This window comes from Schistocerca piceifrons, chromosome 3 (genome assembly GCF_021461385.2).
Source record: "Schistocerca piceifrons isolate TAMUIC-IGC-003096 chromosome 3, iqSchPice1.1, whole genome shotgun sequence".
NCBI lineage: Eukaryota > Metazoa > Arthropoda > Insecta > Orthoptera > Acrididae > Schistocerca > Schistocerca piceifrons.
The window spans coordinates 873268301-873293621 of record NC_060140.1 but is presented as its reverse complement, the minus strand read 5'-3'; the positions used below and the strand labels follow the sequence as shown (position 1 = coordinate 873293621).

The window sequence follows — 25321 nt, the reverse complement described above, 5'->3', positions numbered from 1 at the left end:
TGTGACGATGCTTTGTTGAGCTTTCTCGGTACATGCCAGGTGACACTGGTCATTGGGTGCAGTCTGGTAGAACGGTGGCACGGGTCTCCTGGATCTTCTGCACCCCAAGTTGCACGTCACGAATCACTGTGGACGAGGGCTGTCGATATTTTTAAAAATATTGGGAATCCGATATATCAATATGTGAAAAAGTGTCATTATTGGCCCTGATATATAAACAAAAAGGCAAAAATATTAACATATCAGCCTATAAAAATATCAGCTGCACATTGTAAATATTCTGCCGGTTTTAGAGTTGTGTATTTAAATACTGATTTATTGAGTGTGGCTATTGTTGCCTGAGACAGAAGTTGTGTGTGTGCATGTATGTATGTGTGTGTATGTGTGTGTGTGTGTGTTGGTCGTCTATTTTTGACCCAGGCCATATGGGCCAAAAGCTTTATTTGTGACAATCTTTTCATTGTGTCTATCTGCGATTCAGCATCTCCACTATATGTTGAGTAGCAATTCTGGATTTTCCATTGTTTAAGTACTGATTCATTGTTAGATGTTCTGTACATCAACAAGCTAGCAGCCTGCCTATCTACCTTAGAGCAAGAATTGAAAGAAAAATACCTAATTTGAAAATTTGTCAGTTAATACTCGGGCTTTGTGCAGATGAAAAGGTTGTATTACAATACTTTTTTGCTCGACTGTTGTACTGCTAATTAACAAAGGTGTTCATAATGCACTGTCTTGCAATATTTGATTGCAGTTAATCTCTCATATTTTATTTTCTTAATTTGTCATTGGCTATGTGTCGAAATAAACTTTTTTCATGCTGATGTAGGAAAATTGCATGGTGAAGCCAGCTTCTGTTGATAGCACTGATTACGTCATATTTCCCCTCACTTGACTCCACCCACAGCAAAGACCTGTCTGGGCATTTAAGTTTTTGTTCATTTTCAGCAGCTGTTTCTGAAGAAGTAGCACATTACTTGTGTTAAAACTGCTTTTTAACACAACTGGTGTGCTATTTCTTGACATTGGAAATATTGTTATTCCATTCACACTGCCCCTCCCCCTCCCCCAACCCGCAGTGCAATCAGCCTTCTTCTTTTGTCCACCTATACTTGCTTCACACAGTCAAAGAGAAAGACTGGACATGATGAGAGCTCAAAATGTAATTAGACTCCTTCACACTTTGAAAGTAAAAGTATTTTCTATTACAATTTCAAATATTTATCAAAATTGCCAAAAAATATATAAAATAAAAATATTGGCATTTGATATTGTCATTTTGATATCGATATATTGTTATAATTTGATTCTTTATTAACAGCTCTACTGTGGACCACTGAGTTTACCTCCCAGGGCTGCCGCTTGGGCTCAGTCCGTTGGCCAGTATTAGGTGTGGCTGCTAGGTCTCATGGTGGGCCACAAGCTCGACAGTTGTTTGTGGTGGATATTGGTAGGGAGCAGCTGACCTGCCTTTCAAATTAGCTACGCCAGCGCACTGTTGGGACACCATCGCCATGGTCTACTGGATGGCAGTTTGGGTCACGATGGAATTCTGGCTGAAGGTCCCACTTGCAGCAGCATGCTTCTACATTGCCACCCCCTCCCCGTGCTCCACTGTCCTCCCATCACATACAGCAGCAGCCCCCAATGAAACCTGCATTTGTGCCTGCTGATGTGGAGCCCATTAATTTTGATCCACCTTCTTCCTCAGCCTCCCCTCCCCCTCCCTGATGGAAGTTACTTTGCTTCCAATGCTGCCCACTTTTGCCGCAGCCTCTGTGTTGTTCCACCCTACCAGCAGTGCCATTGATGTCAGCTGGCCTCCTTTGGTGGTTGGTCCGCTGTTGGGTTCTGCAGGGACCCCTCTGGTTTTGCGCTGGAGATCGCAGCCCAAGCTGGTCATTTTTGGCTGGGCCTGTCAGGGGGGAGGGATTTAGTATCCTCACCAGCAGGGATTTAGTATCCTCACCAGCAGACATTATGTGCTGAGTTCTTCCCTTGTTCATCTCTACATGTGTTTGGACACTCTGTTTCCCATAGGTGGACTCATATGGTTAGCTCATTTCCCTCTCATAGGGTTCTGTTGCCCGGCTATTATTGGCCCTTGAAGTATCCGTGCTTATCATGTAGTGTGTGGGGTTATTGCATCCTGTGCAGATACAAAAGAGAAAATGCGAGTTCCACTAGATGTAGGTTGCAGTAGATGTGCATAGATGAAAAAACCTGCATAGAGTAGGTTAAAGTGGACAGCTGTATCAAATCAGTCTTTGGACTAAGACAGAACTACAGTACATGGGATATGTAGTTTCAGTCATAAATGATACATCGTAAGATACATGCAGTCATTACTGTATGCTGATGTATGGTTTAAGAGAAAGTGTACATTTATATTTAACATATATGTGTGTAAACTGCATTATAATCTTAATCTCTGTTTACCATAATGTTTTACATAATGATGCTTATCACTTTGTACCACAATTGAATTGTTGGATGTTACTGTTTGGAGCACTTGCTTCCTAGTGAAAAAGGGTTTGTATTCAGAACCTTGAATCAAATGTTTCAGAAAAAAATTCAACATCTGGTATGAATTTTCTTCTCTTTTTACATCTTCCTTGTTGGGTGATGAAAGAACTAGAAATCTAAGACACTTTTGTGTTTATAGTTAGTGTCTCTCTTAGTTCTGCACAAGTTTATCCTGCTTTAATAGCCAGTAAATAAGCAGTACTCTTTTGTCTCAAATATTTTTAATTTCATTTGTAATTGTAGTTACCAGTGATATACAAAATCAGTAATATGTGGTATTGTATTTATTTGTTAATGTTCCTTTGAAGTAGGCTGGATAGTCCATAATGAGTGTCATTCTGAATTTGGTTAGAATTTCTGGTGATAATTATATTGAAAGATGAGTGTTAAACAGAGCATCAGACCAATAAGAAGTGTGCATTATTGTAATTTAACAATAATGGAAATTTCTGGATGGAGAAATACATGAAATAAGGAAAAGGCAGCCACTCAATTTTAGCGGACCAATGCATGGAGCACATAAACACATAACATGAAACTGCATTCATACTAACTTTTCGAGCTTTTGTTCTTTTTCTAGCAAAAATACACACATTAAGACACACACAATCAGACAGATACCCAAATGAACGCTCCTGTAGAAATGGTTTGACTGATTATTGATGATTGATTACTGAAAACTGTTGCCTGAGCTGATGATGGCAGGGAGGGGGCAGGAATGGACACACAGAGCATGTAAAAGGAAAGGTATCTTACATCTCTTTTTGCTCCACCTTCTTTACTGCTTTCGTCTTGTTGTGCAGCCCCGGAGCTGTGTACCAAAGCCTTGTCTCTGCCCCGTTACCCCCACTTTATTGCATCCTTTCCTAATCCCTCCCCACCTCCATTAGCTCAGGCAACTGTTTTCAGTAATCGATCATCAGTAATGAGTCTCATCATTTCCATGGGAGTGTCCATTTGGGTATCTGTGTGGTTGTGTGTTAATGTGTGTACTTTTGCTACAAAAAGAGCAAGAGCTCGAAAGCTAGTGTAAATGCAGTTCCCTGTTATGTGTTTCTGTGCTCTGTCCACTATAGGTGAATGGTTGCCTTTCCCTTATTTTATTGTAATTTGATACATAGTGTTATACAGTGTTAACAGGATCTTTTCGTATGTTCATTGTTTATAGAAACTGTACTCTTGTATGACTTCTAATGTATGTATAATATTCTACAGGTTCTAACGGGACTGGGCACTCAATTGTGTGTGCTGTGGGGAAAAGAGGATGGTGCAAATGGACGGCCACCAAACTTTTCTTTATATCTGGATGCCATCCTTACTTTCACCCAGCACCCTAGTCTCACTCTGGCACACTATGCGAATAGTCTGTGGATGTCTTTCTTTAAACACGAGCTCATCTCAAAGGATCCAGTTTTCCTCACATTTGTCCCAAAATGGGTACAGTCAACTGGCCCCAAAATTATAAAGGTAAAAAGGTTTTTATGAGTCTACTTAAATACTAGGAAATACTTTGGACTATTATGTTGAGTTTGTCTATTTGTGACCTGACCATTGCAGTTATTAGTTAAAGTAAATGTAGCTCGTCTCTGCCATAATGCCCTTTAATAAATGAGATTGTAGACGCTGCAGGTTATAATTATGTAATTTAAATTATTTGAGTCACATTACTTCCCATTATCATTCCTTTCTATGTCAGATGATTATTTGGAAAATAAAATAGAATTTTCTTTCTACTTTGAGTTTATATCATGTAGAGTCCTTACTTTATTCGTTACGTGCATACAACATGGTAGCTGATCAGAGTGAACAGTCATAGGGTAGTTGGTTGCATATACAGTTCATAGTGCTGAAGAGCTAAATGATTATCACATATAGTCATATACTTTTCTGGTTCACTAAATAAATCATATGACAGCAACCGACATAGAGCTAATGTGAGATAACTTGGTCCATGCATAGAAGTGCATTATTGTTCTCAGTGCTAGGCAAGTCCAACCTTCTTTACAAGGGATGGCTACCTTAGTGTGGCGTCACCTGCTGAGCTGTAAGCTTTGTCTACTATGAACAAAACATTCTCTCCCTGCCTCAGCTACACTACAAGAATGACGTGTGAGCATGCAGGCTGCACTGCAACATTTCTCAGATGATTGTAACGAAACTATTTGGCGAAAAAACTTGTTTCTCTGACACCTTGTAGCCTCATCCATTAGCTTCACAATGAACTGCCTATCTTTTCGTTAATAACCATAGTTAATATATTAACTAAGGTACTGCATGAAATGCGAATACTTTGCAATGAAAAATAGGGTTTGCTATGATTTTGCATTTGCTAGATAAAAAAATAAATAAATTAAAAAAAATCTTTAATCTTAAGATGAGATCTGTATCAATCCTCAATCTGAAAAGATTGATTGTACGTGAAGCACTCACTTCCAATGGTGCATGCAAACAATAGAGTGAAAGTGAAATATTCATAACACCCTTCATATCTCAGAAATGGTTCCAGATATCGAAGCAAGTTTTTGGCAAATGATACCATGAAGAGTGGAGAGTATTTTACCATACAGCTACATGCAGAACTTTTTGATGTAATGTGATGTATGAGTAATCACAGATTTTTTCAGTGAAATAGTGTAATTATTTTAAGTGAACTGAGAATTAGTATAGAACTGTAATAACGTAAGTGAAGGAATCATACGTTTATTTTTGTGTGCCGAGCGTGGGCTTTTGTTAAGCTATTGACCTTATTTGCCTTCAGTTATTTCTTTAATAGTATTCTATTTCAGAATTCAGTTGCAACTTCATTAGCATGTTAGTGAGATGAGTTTGTGTAAACCCCACTGTGTTTTTGTGAAAGAAGCTAATTTTAACAAGGCAACAAGATAAAGAAAAAAATATTTACAAGTTGGGCAAAAATAAATTGCTCCTTCTGTTGCAATTTCATTTTAATCCTGTAACCTATTGTTTTTAATAGTGAACTGACTGACTGAATCATTGACCATTCTCGTGTAACCTGTTAATATAATCATTTGCAGACTTGTTAGTTGTATCTTCTCTCCAGATTTTCAGCTGTGCAACTGAGTAAATGTAGTCATGTTACACAGTATTTTGGTGGTTTCTGTGTGTCAACCATATTGTGTGTCTCAAGTGCAGATCTCAGTAGCTCACAGTTTCGAGCACTTCCACAAAATAACTAGTATGGCTGGAGCCCTGATAGCAAGCAAAAGATACCTATGTTCAATGCAGTTAAAGAAGATAGCTACTGGAGCTTTTAACACATAGTTTGAAATGATAACACTAACTCTTCTGAAAATTTGAAAATCTCTATATCGCCAGAAAAAGCATGAAAGAACACATTGTATCTTATTTAGAATAATAATGGAAATTCGTGTGTGGAGCAGTATGTAAAATAAGGGAAAGGTAACCACTCACCTGTAGCAGACCAATGTGTGGAGCACAGTAACTCATATCAGAAAACAGCATTCACACTAGGTTTTGAGCACTAGCTTTTTTTCCAGCAATAGAACACACATTCACACACAAAAAGTGTGTGCTGTACCTGGAAAAAGCACTAATGCTGTAAAGCTACTGTGAATGCTGTTTTCTTTCATGTGTTACTGAGCTCCGCACTCAGATCTGCTGTAGGGGAGTGGTTGCATTTCCATTATATTACATATTGGACCTTACTTATCTATTCCATATATTTTATCTTGAATACATTGGCAATTATTTTAGTAGAACAGCTAGTTTGTCTTGCTATCTTGCCAGAGCCCTACACATTTTTGAGTGAATATGTGATACTGTTATGAAAGTATAAATAGATTCATTTAGCGATTTTTCAGGTTGGGTATCCTTCCTATCGCAATGGCCCAAATGCTGACATTGCAGCATATTCATCCCTCGACTTTGATAGTGACGAGGAGTTTTCTTCCTTCTTTCACCGCTGCAGGTCAGATATGTTGGACACCTTTCGGCAGGCAACAATGGTGGCTCCTCTTGTTACATTTGGATTTGTGGAAGAATGGCTCAAGATGCGCATTCAGAAATCTAAAGAAGAACCAGAAGTGGAATGCAATATTAATTCACCAACATTTCTGGAATGGGAAGCACTGTCTCAGGTGGGATTACATCATGAGCAAAAAATGTTTCTCATCCTCGAAGTGCTACGTAGCATTTAAATGTTTTTCATGTCTGCAAGACTAGAATAAAAAAAATTATGTATTTACACTGTTTGCACATAATTGTTCATTTTATTTTGTTTGGATTACATGTGCACTGGGGGACAAACTGCTAAAGAGAGGAAAAAACTATGTCTTTTTTATTATAAGCTGTTGTTATGTATTGATCCTAGTGTAATTATATTCATTATGCATTTGGATGAACTTCAGGTTATGAGCAACAATCTTTTTGAAAGTTTTACTCACTTTCAAAGTGAATTTCATTTGCTTGTAGTATCGAGCTTTAAACAGCAAAAATCAATTTGTCTTATGGATATTGTAGTCAGTTAGCTTTTTTTCTCATTAATTATTAACGTATGTATGTGGGGTCTGTTCTTTTGGACATGTCCGAAAGAGCAGATACCATTTTGATCCAACAGCCACTATGAATTAAGACACAGAGGATTTACAGACATTGGCTGTGAGTGGGCATTGATTTAAATCAATTGGGCCAGCCATTGTGGCCGAGCGGTTCTAGGCGCTTCAGTCTGGAACCATGCGACCGCTATTGTCGCAGGTTCGAATCCTGCCTCGGGCATGGATGTGTGTGATGTCCTTAGGTTTGCTAGGTTTAAGTAGTTCTAAGTTCTATGGGACTGATGACCTCAGATGTTAAGTCCCATAGTGCTCAGCGCCAGTTGAACCATTTTTTGAAATCAACTGGGAAAGTTGTAAATTTGTGCCAGATCAGTATTTGAACTGGAGTCTTCTGTGTACTGGACAGATGCTCTCACCACTAAGCCATCCAGACACAGTGGTCATCACAACTGCACAGACTACCCTAGCATGGCTCCCATCAGATTCAATTTCTCAACTTTTCCACACACTACTAATGTAGTGCCCCTGCCCATTAATCTCATTACTTGTGGCATTTCACCGATTCCAATAAGAGTTCGAGCCTTGTGTGCACCTGCACTGAGCAGATTATTAGCTGTCTTTGCCTTAATTATATATATGTGGTGTCTGTTCTTTTAGATATGTCTCTTGAAGCCTGTTTCGAAGAGACAGCTTACTCCCATTAAGTAACTCTGCATCTTTGATGATGATGATAATAATAATAATAAACTTGTTTCTGTAGGATGCTCCTTGGGTTGATAATGACTGTACACTCATCTGTATTTTGCACCCTTCTGGATCGCACCCTTGTAGATTATCTGTCTATCATAATTTATTTTATTGTCTGGTGTTTCCAAGTGAGAACGACCTGGTGACACTTCATTGCTTCATGTTGCGTTTTTTTTCTTTCTGTTTTCCAATTCGCAGCATCATGTACCTATGAATATTCAGTACAACAGTTGTTCTGTACACCATTTTCGAAACCCCTAAAATTGGACCCACGCAAAATTATGCTCCAGTTCAAAGCACTTGAACACAGAGCACACAAATTTGCAGCCTTGCCCACAGATTAGGTGTCTCCTCTTAACACTTGATACCTTTGAAGCCAGTGAACATGTTCTCAGATGATCTCTTTTATGACGAGCCTCACCTTGAAAAGTGTCGCACTGCTGCCAAAATAACATTAATATGATAACACAAGTTCACAGAGTCATACACAATTAGAGCAGAGGTACACAGAAGAGTGGGTGCTTGCCTGCACAAACTGCTGTTTACTGACGAGGTGGCAACAGCGTGCACTGTGCTTGCTGACCTGTTAGTTGTACAGGAGGGAGGAGCAGGCTCATCATTGGTGTTACCTGGACAAATTGTCATGTCCTGGCCCCCTTGTTGAACTTTCAAAAGTCACTAGTTGTTTTAATTGCACAATATTGCATACTTTGTAAAACTGAAATGAAATTCTCAAATATATGAAAACAAAAAAGTAGTAATTCATACTTGCAAGTGGTTCATTGTTTTATTTCCACTTCTTAGTCCAGCCTATCTTTTGCTTGATTGAAAACTGATGTAGCCTTCCTCACATTCTATGCAGTTGATGATAATTGTAATGAATATGTTGTACATTTTGGAGAGGAGACTTGTAGATCTAATGTTTGTGTTTCTACAGATTACATTACTTTGTTGTAATTATGAATGGCAGCTACAGTCCATTAATAACCAATGGTACTTCATGACTAAGCAAGTGTTCCGCTTAACCTACTGTAGTTGTTTTTATTTCTTCAATAACCACCTGAAGTTGCACATTAACAACTTTTCACTAAAGCAAATTCTGCTGTTTGTTCCAGGTTCTTGAGAGCATTCTGAGCCGAATACTGGTGTGCCAGGAGAGGCCAAGTGTCAGTTCAGGTCTCCATCTCTTGGAGTTGTGCTTGGCATATGAACCCACAGACCCGCTCTTGCTGTCGGCCCTGCTATCCTGCATCTCAGCACTGTTTGTATTTCTGAGCATGGGTGCACCTGGTGAAGGTGCAGCACTCCTGCCGCGAGTGCTTGACAAAATATTTGGAGCCCTAGTTTTTGGTGTGCCAGGTCAGGCTAAGGACAGCCGCAGCCGTGCTGTGAAAAATGTTCGCCGACATGCTGCTAGCCTTATGGTAAAAATAGGGCATAAGTATCCACTGCTGTTGCTACCTGTGTTTGAAAGAATTCATGGCACAGTTGAGGGTTTGAATAACGACCCTTCACAATTGTCACGTCTAGAGAAGGTGCTGCTACAGGTAAGCGTTTGGGCTCAAATCTGAATAGTTACATAACATCCCTGGCTGTCATCCTGACAGATACTAAATACTGAGTTGATTTATGCAGGATTCATTATTGAATCACACATACTGAGTGACGGGGAAGTGGGCATTCTGTTGTATGGACAGTTGTTTTTTGGTTATTTTTGTATGATACAGAGCATTGCTTCCCCAGTATTTAAATATATATCGTAAGCGGTTTGTGATATGAACTTGAGTTTTTGACAAGTGATAATATGAAAAGAAAGATCCCCTGCTGCCTTCCCTATTCTCTCACCATTGTTACATAATGAGGCTCTGCTCCTCACACTCTGAACATCTCCTGACTATGAGTTTAGAAAGATCTTCCTTGACTTACAGATTTAATAATATTAACCACTATGTGGGCTACCATTACATTGGAATTGCTGTTGCCAAAGACTTGATATTTAATTTTGTTGATTTCAGTGCCTAAGAAGAGACAGTAACTTCTTTGTGCATATGTGAAAATCAGTTTCTGTGGCCATTGACATCTTGAATAAAACTCTTTTTCTTGTGCGTAACCATTTTGTCATCTGTTGCATGTTACATAGACCAACATATTGGCCACTGTTCAAATAGCCATCATGAGGGTGATTTATTTGCTATTGGGCCTGTGCTACATTTGGATCTTATTTATAGACAATATAATGTAATTGAATTTTTGTTGTTATATTATTTATTGTTCACCATTGCAGCCTATTTTATAGGAAGCTAACATAGACCATACAACTAACATTTTTTGTGGATAATACAAAATTTATACATAGATTATTTATTGCTTGTACTTATAAACATTAAATAATGCTAATACTGCAAAAAATGCTAATACAACTATTTTCTACCAATACAAAACTACTATAAACATCTTAAATAATTAACCAGCTGTTAATACTACAGTTGTTGCTATAATTCTGTCCTGTTTGTGTTAATTTATTAGGATGCATCTAAACTGTGGGTGGTTGGTTCTGCTACTGGATTCATTTTCCCACTACACCAATCAACAGCCATTGTCTGCTGAAATCCTTGGGCATAGGGCAGCAGCATTTCCACTGTAACAACCAATTCCATAGTTCACAGTAATGCCTTAGAATCTATGCTTCAGTGATCACTTGGTATTGTCTTGTTAGAATGGCAGCATCCTGGCCTGTGGTGAAATGCCTCATGAAGTCATCCTTGGCCTTCCTGGATACTGTGAGTGCAGTATAATCCAGTGTGTTCTAGGTGACTTGTTTCTCAATGCTGCTTTGATATCCACCATCTGTAATGCTTGATAACGATTACCTGCTACATCTTCGTAGAGTGAACAGACCCAGAAAGTGTGCTCTGGAGTGCCCACAAAGCTGCAGGCACAGCTATCATTAATCTGGATTTTGATTTTTTCCCTCTACACCACTACACCAATCAACAGCCATTGTCTGCTGAAATCCTTGGGCATAGGGCAGCAGCATTTCCACTGTAACAACCAATTCCATAGTTCACAGTAATGCCTTAGAATCTATGCTTCAGTGATCACTTGTTATTGTCTTGTTAGAATGGCAGCATCCTGGCCTGTGGTGAAATGCCTCATGAAGTCATCCTTGGCCTTCCTGGATACTGTGAGTGCAGTATAATCCAGTGTGTTCTAGGTGACTTGTTTCTCAATGCTGCTTTGAGATCCACCATCTGTAATGCCTGATAACGATTACCTGCTACATCTTCGTAGAGTGAACAGACTCAGAAAGTGTGCTCTGGAGTGCCCACAAAGCTGCAGGCACAGCTATCATTAATCTGGATTTTGATTTTTTCCCTCTACACCACTACACCAATCAACAGCCATTGTCTGCTGAAATCCTTGGGCATAGGGCAGCAGCATTTCCACTGTAACAACCAATTCCATAGTTCACAGTAATGCCTTAGAATCTATGCTTCAGTGATCACTTGGTATTGTCTTGTTAGAATGGCAGCATCCTGGCCTGTGGTGAAATGCCTCATGAAGTCATCCTTGGCCTTCCTGGATACTGTGAGTGCAGTATAATCCAGTGTGTTCTAGGTGACTTGTTTCTCAATGCTGCTTTGAGATCCACCATCTGTAATGCCTGATAACGATTACCTGCTACATCTTCGTAGAGTGAACAGACCCAGAAAGTGTGCTCTGGAGTGCCCACAAAGCTGCAGGCACAGCTATCATTAATCTGGATTTTGATTTTATGCAAATATGCAACATATGGCCCATGACTGATTGGGAGTTGTATTAGGCTGCTTGACAGGTGAAGAAATCTCATTTTTAGTCTCTCTCTATGGTATTAGGAAGAAATTCATATGTTCTCTTGCATGTTCTTGAAGTGTCCAACAATTCATTTTACCACATTTGCAATATGTGATCTCGTATTAACTTTTTTGTATTAGCCTTAGTTCCGTCCTCGTACTTCCATTTGACTGTCTTTCTTCAACCAATAAAGGGCTTCCATTTCCCTCATATCCAAGTCCAGTGGGCATATCCCTAGGATTACTAACAATGCATCATTCATGGCAGTGCAATAGGTGCCCATTAATCACTTCTCTTTGAACTCTTCTGACAAATATAGCTAGCCTCACAAGCTGCAATCTATGAACCCAAAAGCATGTACCACATCCTACAACTGCTGCTAAGTAGATTGGTGGTATGCTCTGTTTGTTTTCAAGGTAAGTCAAAATTGACTACTTGCAGTGGTTATAGTTTTGTGCATTACATTTGTACCTTTTCTGCCTGTCTCCTCTATATGATGTGCAAAATTACAATGTTCATCCAGGAATATCCCTAAATATCTCGTTACTACTATTCTAATAGTTGCAGTGTCTAATTTTATTTTATAATACATAAAATAAGGAAAGGCTCTTCTATAGTTGACATCCGTGCTGCATATATAAACACGCAACAGAAAATAATACTTCACTAACTTTTGAGCTCATTTCCTTTCTCTAGCAAAAGGACACACAAACACACACACACACACACACACACACACACACACACACACTTACACACATCTAGTCGTCAAAACACACATGCCCGTGGTGTGATGAGACTGACTTGATTACTGGTTATTGAGAGCAGTTGCCTGAGTAGGTGGAAGTGGGTAGGGGTAGGGGAGGATGCACAAGGCAAGGAGCATGTAGCAAGGAGGGTGTAGCTGGGTAATGTAAGGCAGGTCCTTCAACAGATGACTTATTGGGTGCACAGTGATATGAAAGGTGTTCAGGGAGTAGAGTACATAACAGAGAAGGGGGAGGAAGTAGAAAGGGAAAGAAAAGTGGAGAGGGAAGAAAGAAGGGGAGAGGGGTGGGAAAGGAGAGAGAGAGAGAGAGAGAGAGAGAGAGAGAGAGAGAGAATGCTTGCAGGGGGGTGGAGAGAGAGGAAGTGTGGTTGGAGGTGGAGACCACAAGAGAAGACCCATGAGGAACAGGATAGGAGCAGGGATGGGCAAGGATATTTTGTAGGTTGGGTGGATGGTGGAATACTACTGTGGGTGATGTAGGTAGGATATCTCTCATTTCTAGACTCAACAGGAGGTAACCAAAGCCCTGCTGAAGGATGTGGTGAACTTTTCAAGGCAAGGTTGATACTGGGTTATCAGAGGCATGCTAATCAGGGCTAGTTAACAGGTTTACTGGTGGCAGAGGAGGAGATGGCACGGGAGTTACATTTATGGGTGAACTGGATAGAATACTGTTTGTCAATAAAGGCACTGGTAAGGTTAGCAGTTTATTTCGCAACTCTTGCTTGAGTAAATGTTGTGTGTTTTCTGTTTCAAGGAAATACTTAATCTGAAAGCTTAAGATTTTAGCTATCTTTTTCGTTGTGCTTGTCTGCGACGCATTGCCTTCTCAATGTGCTGAGTAGCAATCTGTCATTTCCATAATGTGGTAGTAAAATTTGGGTATCATAGGAACCTTGTTTTGGCCTTTTACTAATAACGCCTGTCTCAGCATTCTTCCACAGTGCAGGGATCATTCCTTTCAAGACACATGCATTGTACAGTTCACACAGGTAGATAGATAATTGGTCATTTAAGGCTTGTATTACTCAGGTGGGGACCCCATCCTGTCCTTTTCTTTTTCAAACTTAAAATTATCTGCATAAATTTTTTGTGTGTAAAGGGGTACGTAAGCGTTTCATTCCTATAATCTTCCCATAAACTTGTTCATAATCGACAACGCTCTTTTGTGTCATCTGTTTCTTCAGTGTCAGGATGCAGTTTTGATTAGCAGGGCAGCTGACTGTACCCTGCATACTGCTACTATTCCATAATTTCTTTTGAGATGGATGAGACAGTTGGTGATTATGCTTTCTCATAGACTGTTTTTTATAGTGTGCCCCAGGTTTTGGTTTCCAAGTTAGTCTCCACAAAATGTTTTCATCGTTCCATTTGTGTTTTCTGTAATTATTCTGTAAAACATTGTGTAACCATACAGCCTTCGGATTCTGTCTTCTTGGGTTATTCTGCTATGATACAGCTCCCTCATTCCTCATGTTTCTCATCTTAATATCCACAGTGCATCCATCCAGATGCAAGGTACTTCTCCAGGATGACCTCTTCTGATAGGTATCAACACCTCTATTGCTGTATATATGGTCACTGCCAGTTCTTGCACTTTATAGTCTACATCATCCTTGATCTTATATACCTCCAGGAACAGTGTGAAATAACACTATGTAACATGTGAAAGTGTCACTGGTCCAGTAGTCAATATACAACAGTGATGGAGGCAACTTGCAGTAGTATCTCAAACATCAGTTGGTATGAGATCCCCCCCCCCCCCTCCCCCCTTCCCCCCTTCGTTCTGTCAGAACTTTCTATACCACTTTTATAATGGCATGGTAACGTAGTCACAGACCCAAAAAAGTTTTATTGTGTTTGCTTGTTTATCAAGTTTCTGATGATATTACTAGATTTTTCTGATTTCAACAGTATAATCATAACGTGAATAACTTTGCATAATTACTCTAGGTACTACTGGATCTTTCTAAACAAAACTGGCATTGATTATACACCTTAGATCTGTTACAGTACAGCAGTTCATAATTTCAGTCCTTTGTGTTATTTATTTGTCCGTCATAATTGTGAAATGAGGCTCTTCTGTGCCAATTAGGATTTATCTGTCCTCATTTTCTGTATGTTGTCACCATTCTGAAATTTCCATTACATAAGAATTATGACAATTGGTACTAAGTTACTGTCTAACAAGATATTCTTTAAGAAAAATTATGATAATGGAAATTTTAGGACAGAGACAATAAATGAAGTAAGGGAATGGAAAGAAAATTTTGTTCGAGTCACACAAAAACTTTATAAATCCATAAACTAAAATTAAAAAAAAAAAAAAAAAAAAAGTTATCGTTCTCTGCTTTTGTTCATTCTTATGGGTCAGCAGTAGTAGGTTAAGCACAGTTTACATCTGTAAAACCATGTATGGTGAATTAAGTAAAATGTATCTAGGAAGAATCGAGATGCATAAATACATAACTTGATAAAAAAAGAATGAATGATCAGTTGAAAGAAAAATGAGTTGCAATGGTAGCAGGTATATTTCCTTAATTTTAAAATTATTCAGCTTTCTTTATTTTACGAATGTCATCAATCATTGAGGACAAAGCCTTTTGTATGGGATGTGTTGATGTCATGTAAATGAACATATCTTTTTTGTAGTCAGTAAACCTTGTTGCACTGTCGTGGCTAATTTTAGTGCACCTGATTTATTTCAGGAGGCATTACTGCTAATAAGCAATCATTTCTGTGAATATGAACGTCAGACAAGGTTTGTGGGGGAAATTATTGCACCTGGTGTTGAACAGTGGCATACTTTGGGCCAAGAGGCTTTTAAAGGTCCTAAGGAGTTTATGGCATTTGTTGGCCTTGATCGCCCTCCTGTTGAACCGAGTTGTGATGATGTAAATGGTATGTTTCAAAGATGGTACGCATGATATATTTTTCTCATGATTGATTTTCCTTGTCTGTCAGTATGAGTTTTATTCCTTCTGCCTAGTACTTTTCTGAATCACGATATGTTAGTATAGAATTTTGTTAAAGATTTGTTGCAGTGTTTCATTTCTTTCTCTACCTTATTATTTTCTTTCTACATGCTGTATCCATTGCCTAGTACCAGATATATGTTTTCCAACTTCTACATTCTCATAGTTTTTTGTGGCACCAACTTTCAGATGCTGCGAGTTTCTACATTTCAGCAATCAGTGTACCACTTCCATATAGTTATTTGTAGCACAGTATTTGAAACATTTTTCTTCAAAAGGCTTCTTTGCCTGCACCAGTCAGGTTTTTTTTGCATATTTTCTTCGACGATCTCATGTAATATTTTCTTATGGAGACCAGAATTTCTTCATTTCTTCTATCATACCTATTACCAGTTTGCTTTATAACAGCTCTTTGATGAATATTTATGATAATTTTATTAGAACGGTCCAAATTGCTGTAATTTAATATGTTTTACTGAATTAAGTTTATTCACCTATTTCCTGACATTGCTTAGCTGTAAAAGTACAACTTTGGTCATATCAAAGGAAAAATAACTGTAAATAAGAACACTTTAACATTGACAGAATAATAATGGAAATACCTGGATGGAAAAATACATAAAATGAGGAAAAGGCAACCACTCACCACCTACATCAGATCGATGTGGAGCACAGGAACACACAAAGCAAAACAGCAGTCACACTACATTTTGAGAACTGATTCTTTGTGTACACTCTTTAACACACACAACCACCCAAACAAACTGTCCCATGGCTACGGTTATTGAGACTCGATTATTAAAAGCGGTTGCTTGAGCTGGTGAAGGCAGGGAGGGTTTGGGGAAGGAGACGAGCACAGGTTGGCAAGAGAGAGGCAGGGCTTTGGATAATGATTCAGTGGCTGTACAAGACAGGAAGAGTGGCGAGAGATGTAGGAAGACAGAGAGGGGGAAAGGGAGGGGGAACAAAGAGAAAGATGAAGTTGGAAGGAGGAGTGGACAGACAAGGGAAAAGATAAGATGAGGCCGCGGGAACAGGTTAGGGGAGATTTAGGACAAGGGGATTGTGAGAGTGTAGGATATGCTGGAGAGTCCTGCATGGGACTACTTGTAGCCAAGAAACAGCCTACCGCTCTGATCCAACACCCACCCCTCCCTATCAACCCATCGTAGTTCACTGATCATGCCGTGCTGATGTACTCTGTGTGCCATATTCTTAAAAGCTTCCTCCACCTTCTGTGAAACACACTATGACTGAACAGCCATCCTATAACACTGTTGTCATTCTTCCTGTGAAAACTCTGACCCCTGCAGAAGTCTCAGTACTTTGTACAGGCCTAATTTCGACTATGTTGGACTTGTAAAGGACCTTCTTTCCTTGACTAGATTTTTGCAGTGAAAACATTTCTTTGCTTCACACCCACTGACAGTGGCCTATCAAAACCCCATATAGAACCTCCAGATGCAAGACCTGTCATGTACATCCATTCACCACCTCCTCCTGCAGTCCAGTCACAGGCATTTCCTGCCCAATAAAAGGCAGGGCTGTAGGTGAAAGCAGCCATATTATACATCCGCTCTGCTGAAATTACTGTACAGCATTCTATATGAGAATCACAAGTAACCAACTGTCTACTCACATGAACGGCCTCTGCAAACTGGAAAACCACAATCTTGACAATCCAGTTGGCGCTTGCTGCACATCTCAACACAAATGACTTCAGCAGCTGCTTGACTACACAGGTCATTTGGATACTCCCTTCCAGCACAAGTTTCTCTGATCTAAGCAAATGGGAATTGTCTGGAGAGACAGTTCTCCAACATACCTTGTACTCTCGCAATCCTCCTGGCCTAAGCCTGTTCTATACTGTTTTCCACTGTCTCACCTTGCCTTTTCCTGTCCTCTTCTGTCCACATCACTTCTCCCACTACTCTTGACACTCCCCTCCCCCTCTTCCCTCCCCTCCCCCTCTTCCCTCCTCTCCCCTTCTTCCCCCCTCTCCCCTCCTCCTCCCCCATCTTCCCTCCCCTCCCCTCTCCTCCCCTCCCCTCCCCTCCCCCTCTCCTCCCCCTCCCCCTCTTCCCACCCCTCCCCTCTTCCCCCCACTCCCCTCCTATCCCCCTCCCCCATCTTCCCTCCCCCTCCCCCATCTTCCCTCCCCTCCCCTCCCTCTCCTCTCCCCTCCCCACCCCTCCCTGCCCCTCTCCTCTCCCCCCCCTCCCCTCCCCTCCCCTCCCCTCTCCTCTCCTCTCCCCTCCCCTTCCCTCTCCTCCCCTCCCCTCTCCCCTGCCCATCCCCACCTCCTCACCTCAGTAAAATCCAAGACTTGACTGTCAGCTGGCAAAGTTATTTCAGCCATTTTCTTCAACTGGTGAAGCTTTTTTGCACATGCGACATACAGTCATTGTTGCTTACTGTTGCAAGTTGTTGAACAAGGTGATGGCTGTATATTGGTACCAAAAGATAAGACCAACCAATGTGAGAGCTCATCCTTCTCCATGACTACACCTGGCCACAATACTGCAACTCTTAGTGGTCTTGAAACCTGAAGAAATGCACAAGACTCAACTTGATAATTCTCCCTACGGACCCGTCACACTGCTATTTTCATTTGTTTGGTCTGCTTAAAGAATCTGTAGGAGGGCAATGGTTTGTAGGTAGCAAGGCATGGAGAAATTCATGTGCATTTGGGTCCTGAAACAACCAGCTTCGTTCTATGATGCTGGAATAAAAAAAAATAAAAAATAAAAAAAAACTTTGTTATCACTGGAAAAATGTATTTGCAAAGTAGGAAGCTATATAGAAAAATTATTTAAGATTGTATAGCAAGTACATTGTTTTTGCTCTACTGATCAGTAGAACAAAAACAATGTACTTGTTATTCAGCGTTAGATATGGAATTGTTGTACCAAAGAGTAATGGAAGAATCCATAAATAGAAAAATTATGTTTGGCTGAAACTTCCTGGCAGATTAAAACTGTGTGCCCGACCGAGACTCGAACTCGGGACCTTTGCCTTTCGCGGGCAAGTGCTCTAGCAACTGAGCTACCGAAGCACGACTCACGCCCGGTACCCACAGCTTTACTTCTGCCAGTACCTCGTCTCCTACCTTCCAAACTTTACAGAAGCTCTCCTGCGAACCAAGCAGAACTAGCACTCCTGAAAGAAAGGATATTGCGGAGACATGGCTTAGCCACAGCCTGGGGGATGTTTCCAGAATGATATTTTCACTCTGCAGCGGAGTGTGCGCTGATATGAAACTTCCTGGCAGATTAAAACTGTGTGCCCGACCGAGACTCGAACTCGGGACCTTTGCCTTTCGCGGGCAAGTGCTCTAGCAACTGAGCTACCGAAGCACGACTCACGCCCGGTACCCACAGCTTTACTTCTGCCAGTACCTCGTCTCCTACCTTCCAAACTTTACAGAAGCTCTCCTGCGAACCAAGCAGAACTAGCACTCCTGAAAGAAAGGATATTGCGGAGACATGGCTTAGCCACAGCCTGGGGGATGTTTCCAGAATGATATTTTCACTCTGCAGCGGAGTGTGCGCTGATATGAAACTTCCTGGCAGATTAAAACTGTGTGCCCGACCGAGACTCGAACTCGGGACCTTTGCCTTTCGCGGGCAAGTGCTCTAGCAACTGAGCTACCGAAGCACGACTCACGCCCGGTACCCACAGCTTTACTTCTGCCAGTACCTCGTCTCCTACCTTCCAAACTTTACAGAAGCTCTCCTGCGAACCAAGCAGAACTAGCACTCCTGAAAGAAAGGATATTGCAGAGACATGGCTTAGCCACAGCCTGGGGGATGTTTCCAGAATGATATTTTCACTCTGCAGCGGAGTGTGCGCTGATATGAAACTTCCTGGCAGATTAAAACTGTGTGCCCGACCGAGACTCGAACTCGGGACCTTTGCCTTTCGCGGGCAAGTGCTCTAGCAACTGAGCTACCGAAGCACGACTCACGCCCGGTACCCACAGCTTTACTTCTGTTTGGCTTTTAGTTTTCAGTTAGCTATAGCCCATGCTATTATGAGAAGGATAGATTGCTACTCACAACATAGCAGGGATGCTGAGTTGTAGATAGGCACAACAAAAAGACTGTCAAACGAGTAAGCATTTGGCCAAAAAGGCTTTAACTGGAATTCGACAACACACACACACACACACACACACACACACACACACACACACACAAACATAACTAATTAAATTTTGGAGATTAACATGTTCAAACAGACAGACGTGACAGTTTTAGATAAATCTTTAAACCACGATATCCTTTTTTTTTCACCCATGATCCAATTTTGATGAAAAAGAGAGTATACATTGCCCAAAGTAACACTCAAGTTACCTGTGAAAACTTCACGAAAATCATCTAGTGGTTTTGGAGATTGGTGTATTCAGACAGACAGACAGACACAATGGTTTTACAATTTTATTATTAGTAGAAATCCTGTTTATATTTGATTTACCCTCTGTATTAAATCATTGTGATTTGGACCTTTTTATTAAAAGTTTATATTACTAGCAGCTGCTGTTGTATGCATAATATAATTGTTTTATTATGATAGCATAATGTTTTTTTTGTGGTATCACTTGCGCAGGTCACATAATGTATTGTTTTTTGTGGTATTACTTGTGCAGGTCAGAACAGATCACACATTCTGTTCTGCATTCATCTGTTCATGGCTGTGGTGAAACGATGCATGTGGCCAGAGGACCCTGATCGTGCGGCTCGGGGAGGATTTGTTGTAGGATACACAGAAGCCGGAAATCCAATATGTCGGAATCCTGCTGCCCCCCATTTAATTCCCTTACTTCCAAATTTACTGATGCTGATTCGTGTTTTCAACATGCTGTGGACGCCAGAAGCACTGGCTCTGCTGTCAGAGGTGAGAAATGTTATGTTACCAAATCATATTGCTGTCTTTTGCAGTTATGAAGAATAAAACAGTATTGTTAGTTTTTTTATAATAACATGAAATGCGTGTTTATATACTGCTCTGTTTATAATGTTTTAAGGCAATACCTAAGACGGTGCTTTTCTTAATGTGCTATAATGGCTTTACCTGAGATACAGGTTTCTCCTTGGCAATTTCAGGCTGAAATCAACAGACAAAAGATCTAGGCAGGTAGAAATCTAGGGCAGGTAACTGCTCACCTGAAGGTAAGCGAGGGACAGTGCAAAAGCATTATCTTTCAAGCGTGCATAGGCACCACTGACATTCATCTGCACATGAGCAGCTATTTGTCCTCATTTTTTATACAAGGGATCACAGGTATCTTTGACAGAAGAGATGCAAATAGTCAACTATGTGCCCATGAGTCAGTATTTATGATGTCCATGTGTGGTGAGAGCAGATGACCAAAATTCTTTCCACTTCGATTCTCACATTTCACTGAAAAATTAGTCATCACTAGCGATGTAACTGACATAACTTCTTCTGTCGCCATCCCCTCCTTCTCTCTCTCTCTCTCTCTCTCTCTCTCTCTCTCTCTCTCTCTCTGTGTGTGTGTGTGTGTGTGTGTGTGTGTGTGTTGGTGCTGGATGACAGGGTGATGTCTTTGGGGGAGGGGGTGGGATGGTAGCTACTGAAATAACTTTAACAAGGCAAGCATCACCGTTTTTTTTGTGTGGTTTTACTGTGTGTGTGGGTGGTTTCACAATAATGGCTTCCGTACATTGGTTTCTGTAATTATTAGAAATGTCAGCATTGTAATAATATTTTGTTGGTATGTAATTCTGCATGCTGTTACTTGCACCCAGACTTTGATGTGTCCAAGATTGTTGATTCCATTTTTCTGTGCTATGATGTGGCAACAGGCATAGTCAGTTTGGTCAGATCCTGGAAGAGGTATTTAAGATGGTGCTTGTAAGTGGTGAAGACTACTGGGTTGGTTGTTGGAGTATAGTGGGAAAAAAAAGAAACAAGAAGAAAGATTGTTTACCTCCTGTCTTGATGTTAAGTGGACAGTCAATATAGTTTGAAAGTGAAGAAAACCTGACCCACTGAAATACGAGGGGCATTTGAAAAGTCTCTGCAAAGTCCAAGAGATGGCACCACGGCAAGTATCGAGGTCATGTTTAGTTAGTAGCATCTTTGGAAAGAACGCACACCAAGTTTCAGCCATATTGGTCTATTTATTTGTGTTTGGCATTCGTTTGAATCAAGGAAGTTGAGTGATTGTCAAAAAATGGATGAAAAAGAATTTCGTTTGGTGATTAAACATTACTTTAAGAATGGCAAAATGCCTCAGGAGACTAAAGAGAAGCTTGATAAACATTACAGTGGCTCTGCACCTTCGATTAGAACTGTTTATAAGTGGTTTCAAAATTTTCAGAGTGGTCCTATGGGCACAAGTGATGCTGAACATTTTTGATTCCAGAAATCATTGATAAAATCCATGATATAGTGATGGGTGACAGAAGAGTTTAGGTGCATGAGATTGCTAGTGCTGTGGGCATCTCGAATGAATGGGTACATAATATTTTGCATAAGCATTTGGACATGAGAAAGCTATCCGTGAGATGGGTTCTGCGATTGCTCACGCTTGACCAAAAACGGAATCGTATGAAGTGTTGCAAGGATGGTTTGCAGCTGTTCAGAAAGAATCCGCAGGACTTTAAGCATCACTTTGTCACTGTGGATGAAACATGGATACATTACTATACTCCTGAGACCAAAGAACAAACTAAACAATGGGTTACCAAAGGAGAATCAGCACGACAAAAGGCGAAGACCATTCCTTTGGCTGGAAAAGTTATGGCGACTGTCTTTTGGGATTCATAAGCAATAATCCTCACCGACTACCTGGAAAAGGGTAAAACTATTACAGGTGCATATTATTCATTGTTATTGGACTGTTTGAAAACCGAGCTGCAAGAAAAACACCGGCGAATGGACTGAAAAAAAAAAAAAAAAAGCCCTTTTCCATCATGACAATGCACCAGCACACACCTCAGCAGTTGTGGTCACAAAATCAATGGAAATAGGATTTGAACTCGTTTCACATCCCCTCTATTCTCCAGACTTGGCTCCCTCGGACTACTATTTGTTCCCCAATTTGAAGAAATGGCTGGCGGGACAAAGATTTTATTCAAACGAGGAGGTGATTGCAGCAACTAATAGCTATTTTGCAGACTTGGACAATTCCTATTATTCGGAATAGATCAACAGATTAGAACAGCGTTGGACAAAGTGTATAAGTCTAAAAGGATACTGTCGAAAAATAAAAAAGGTTTACCCCAAACACGTAAGTAGTTTTTATTTTTGCATGGACTTTTCAAACACCCCTCGTATAGCAGAGTTTCAGGGTTATATGTGCAAAGTTTCAGGGTTATATGATGCACTGCACGAGAACTTCAGCAACATTTGTTATTCCAAAAAGGTCTTAAGTAGCATAAATTTCTGGATATTCAACAGGATTATCAGTTCAGTTTTTAGCATGTATTTCAACTATTGGTGTTTGTACGGATTCCTGTTTTCAGCGAGCTGTTCCAGCTGTGACCGCTCTTGTAACATTTTGAAAATTGGTTTGGTCCGCTTCACATGCTACTGTGATCATCAATATGCTGTCACAACTCTGGAGTACAGGCACTGATTGTGTCAAAGATCATCACTCACAGAATGTGCAGATGATGAATGATTATTAAGAGTTCAAACAGTGAGAGCATTGAATATCATCAGTCACTTATAGATGTTAAAACACCATGCTGAAAATGGAACCAGTAATCAGTTTTCACTTTTAGTGTAACGTCTGGAGCCGGCTGCTGTGGCCGAACAGTTCTGCGTGCTTCAGTGCGGAACCACGTGACTGGTATGGTCGCAGGTTCGAATCGTGCCTCAGGCACGGATGTGTGTGATGTCCTTAGACTATATATGACAGTAGTATCTGTTCCCGAAAGAACAGTTACCGTGGATAACCATGCAGCTTTGCTAGAAACATCTATTAGGCGCACTACGAATGTAGTGGTGTGGACATGTTGGGAATGTGAATCTCACGGGGAGCGTGCAAGGGATAAGTCCCTGCAGACGCACTATCCTCTGTGCCCTCGGTGGCTCAGATGGATAGAGCGTCTGCCATGTAAGCAGGTGATCCCGAGTTCGAGTCCCGGTCGGGGCACACATTTTCAACATGTCCCCAGTGAAGTATATCAACGCCTGTTTGCAGCTAGGGTGTCTATTTAATTATCATATGATGTCCTTAGGTTAGTGAGGTTTAAGTAGTTCTAAGTTCTATGGGACTGATGACCTCAGATGTTAACTCCCATAGTGCTCAGAGCCATTTTTTGTAAAGTCTGGAGGATATGTGCTGGTGATTAATATTATAAAAATTCTCTCTCTTTCCTTTCTTCCCATTTACCCATTTTGTTTCCTACCTTGAATAAGGGGCATACCTTGCTTCTTATATGTTACGAATGACAGCAAACTTATTTCATTGCTGCTGTTGAAATAGGGCATCTTAATTTCGTGTTAGCAATTTTTGGCAAAACTGAGAAAGTGAAATGAACAAAAAAATCTGGTAATAAAGTGCTTCTACTGTCAATATTGCATTTTGTTCAGCAATGTACATTTCAAAGAACAGCTTCATCTTCTGGATTTTATTTGGCAATTGAACTTTCATTGTAAAGTCAGTGTGACAGAAAAATGTATCTGTGAATTTTACGTCTTTTTCTTGCGTGTTGCATCCTAGTGAAGTTTCTTATTCTTGTTATTTACACTTTCGTATGTATATCACAGTTTTCAAAGACTCCACTCTTTATGTGTATGAGTTTGTCACCAGATTGCTTAATCAGAGTGATGATTTGTCATTGCTTGGTGAGTTTGTCACCAGATTGCTTAATCAGAGTGGTAATTTGTCATTGCTTGGTTAGTGTGATGGTGTTATGGGAGTGATTAATGAACTGAAGTGGGAGACATTGCAAGAGAGATTGTGCATTATGGAGTGTCTTACTCACAAAATTCTGTGAGTCCATGTCCAAAATGGATCAAGAAACCTATTGCTTCCTCCAACATTTTGTATAATGACTGTGATGCCCAAACTTAAGAAATTTAAGAACAAAGCAAAGATTCTGGCAGTCTTTTGTTCTGCATACCATTCATGAGAATATTGCTGTGTAGCTCAGTGCGTAAGTGACACACTACAGATCCAAAGTGCTGGCATTCGATCCTCAGTTGGTTCTGCCATGTTTTTTTGTCATTTAGTATGTCTTTCACCTCAGGAAATGCCACTGTAGTTTGGAGGCCACATAAATTGCATGTCCCATTATAACTGATGTGGTAAATCAGTTTAAAGATGAAGGCAAATGCATACAACCTGCAAATTAAAGCACTGTGGTGTTCAAACAAACCTGTAGATTCCAGAATGAGATTTTTACTCTGCAGTGGAGTGTGTGCTGATATGAAACTTTCCGACAGATTAAAACTGTGTACCAGACCAAGACTCGAACTCGGGACCTTTGCCTTTCACAGGCAAGTGCTCTACCTTCTGAGCTACCCAAGCATGACTCATGCCCCCTCATCGCAGCTTTACTTCTGCCAGTACCTCATCTCTTATCTTTCAAACTTCACAGAAGCTCTCCTGTGAACCTAGCAGAACTAGCACTCTTGGAAGAAAGGACATTGCGAAGACATGGCTTAGCCACAGCCCAGGGGATGTTTCTAGAATGAGAAATTCACTCTGCAGCAGAGTGTGCGCTGATATGAAACTTCATGGCAGATTAAAACTGTGTACCGGACCGAGACTCAAAGTCGGGACCTTTGCCTTTTGTGGGCAAGTGCTCTCGGTCCGGCACACAGTTTTAATTTGCCAGGAAGTTTCATATCAGCGCACACTTCACTGCAGAGTGAAAATCTCATTCTGGAAACATCCCCCAGGCTGCGACCAAGCCATGTCTCCACAATATCCTTTCTTCCAGGAGTGCTAGTTC

The 25321-nt window shown here is 40.5% G+C and overlaps 1 protein-coding gene and 1 non-coding gene across 2 annotated transcripts in view; both read left to right on the top strand.

Moving 5' to 3' along the window:
* LOC124789677 (exportin-5) overlaps window positions 1–25321 on the top strand; it is a 200615-nt gene that overhangs the window by 90434 nt on the left and 84860 nt on the right. The window contains exons 7-11 of the mRNA XM_047257112.1: window positions 3742–3993; window positions 6369–6644; window positions 8924–9355; window positions 15120–15312; window positions 20035–20282. Coding sequence (XP_047113068.1) covers window positions 3742–3993; window positions 6369–6644; window positions 8924–9355; window positions 15120–15312; window positions 20035–20282 — 1401 coding nt within the window. The remainder of the gene's footprint in view (window positions 1–3741; window positions 3994–6368; window positions 6645–8923; window positions 9356–15119; window positions 15313–20034; window positions 20283–25321) is intronic.
* Trnat-ugu lies at window positions 23440–23514 on the top strand. The gene has a single exon. It is a non-coding gene; the product is annotated as a tRNA-Thr (tRNA).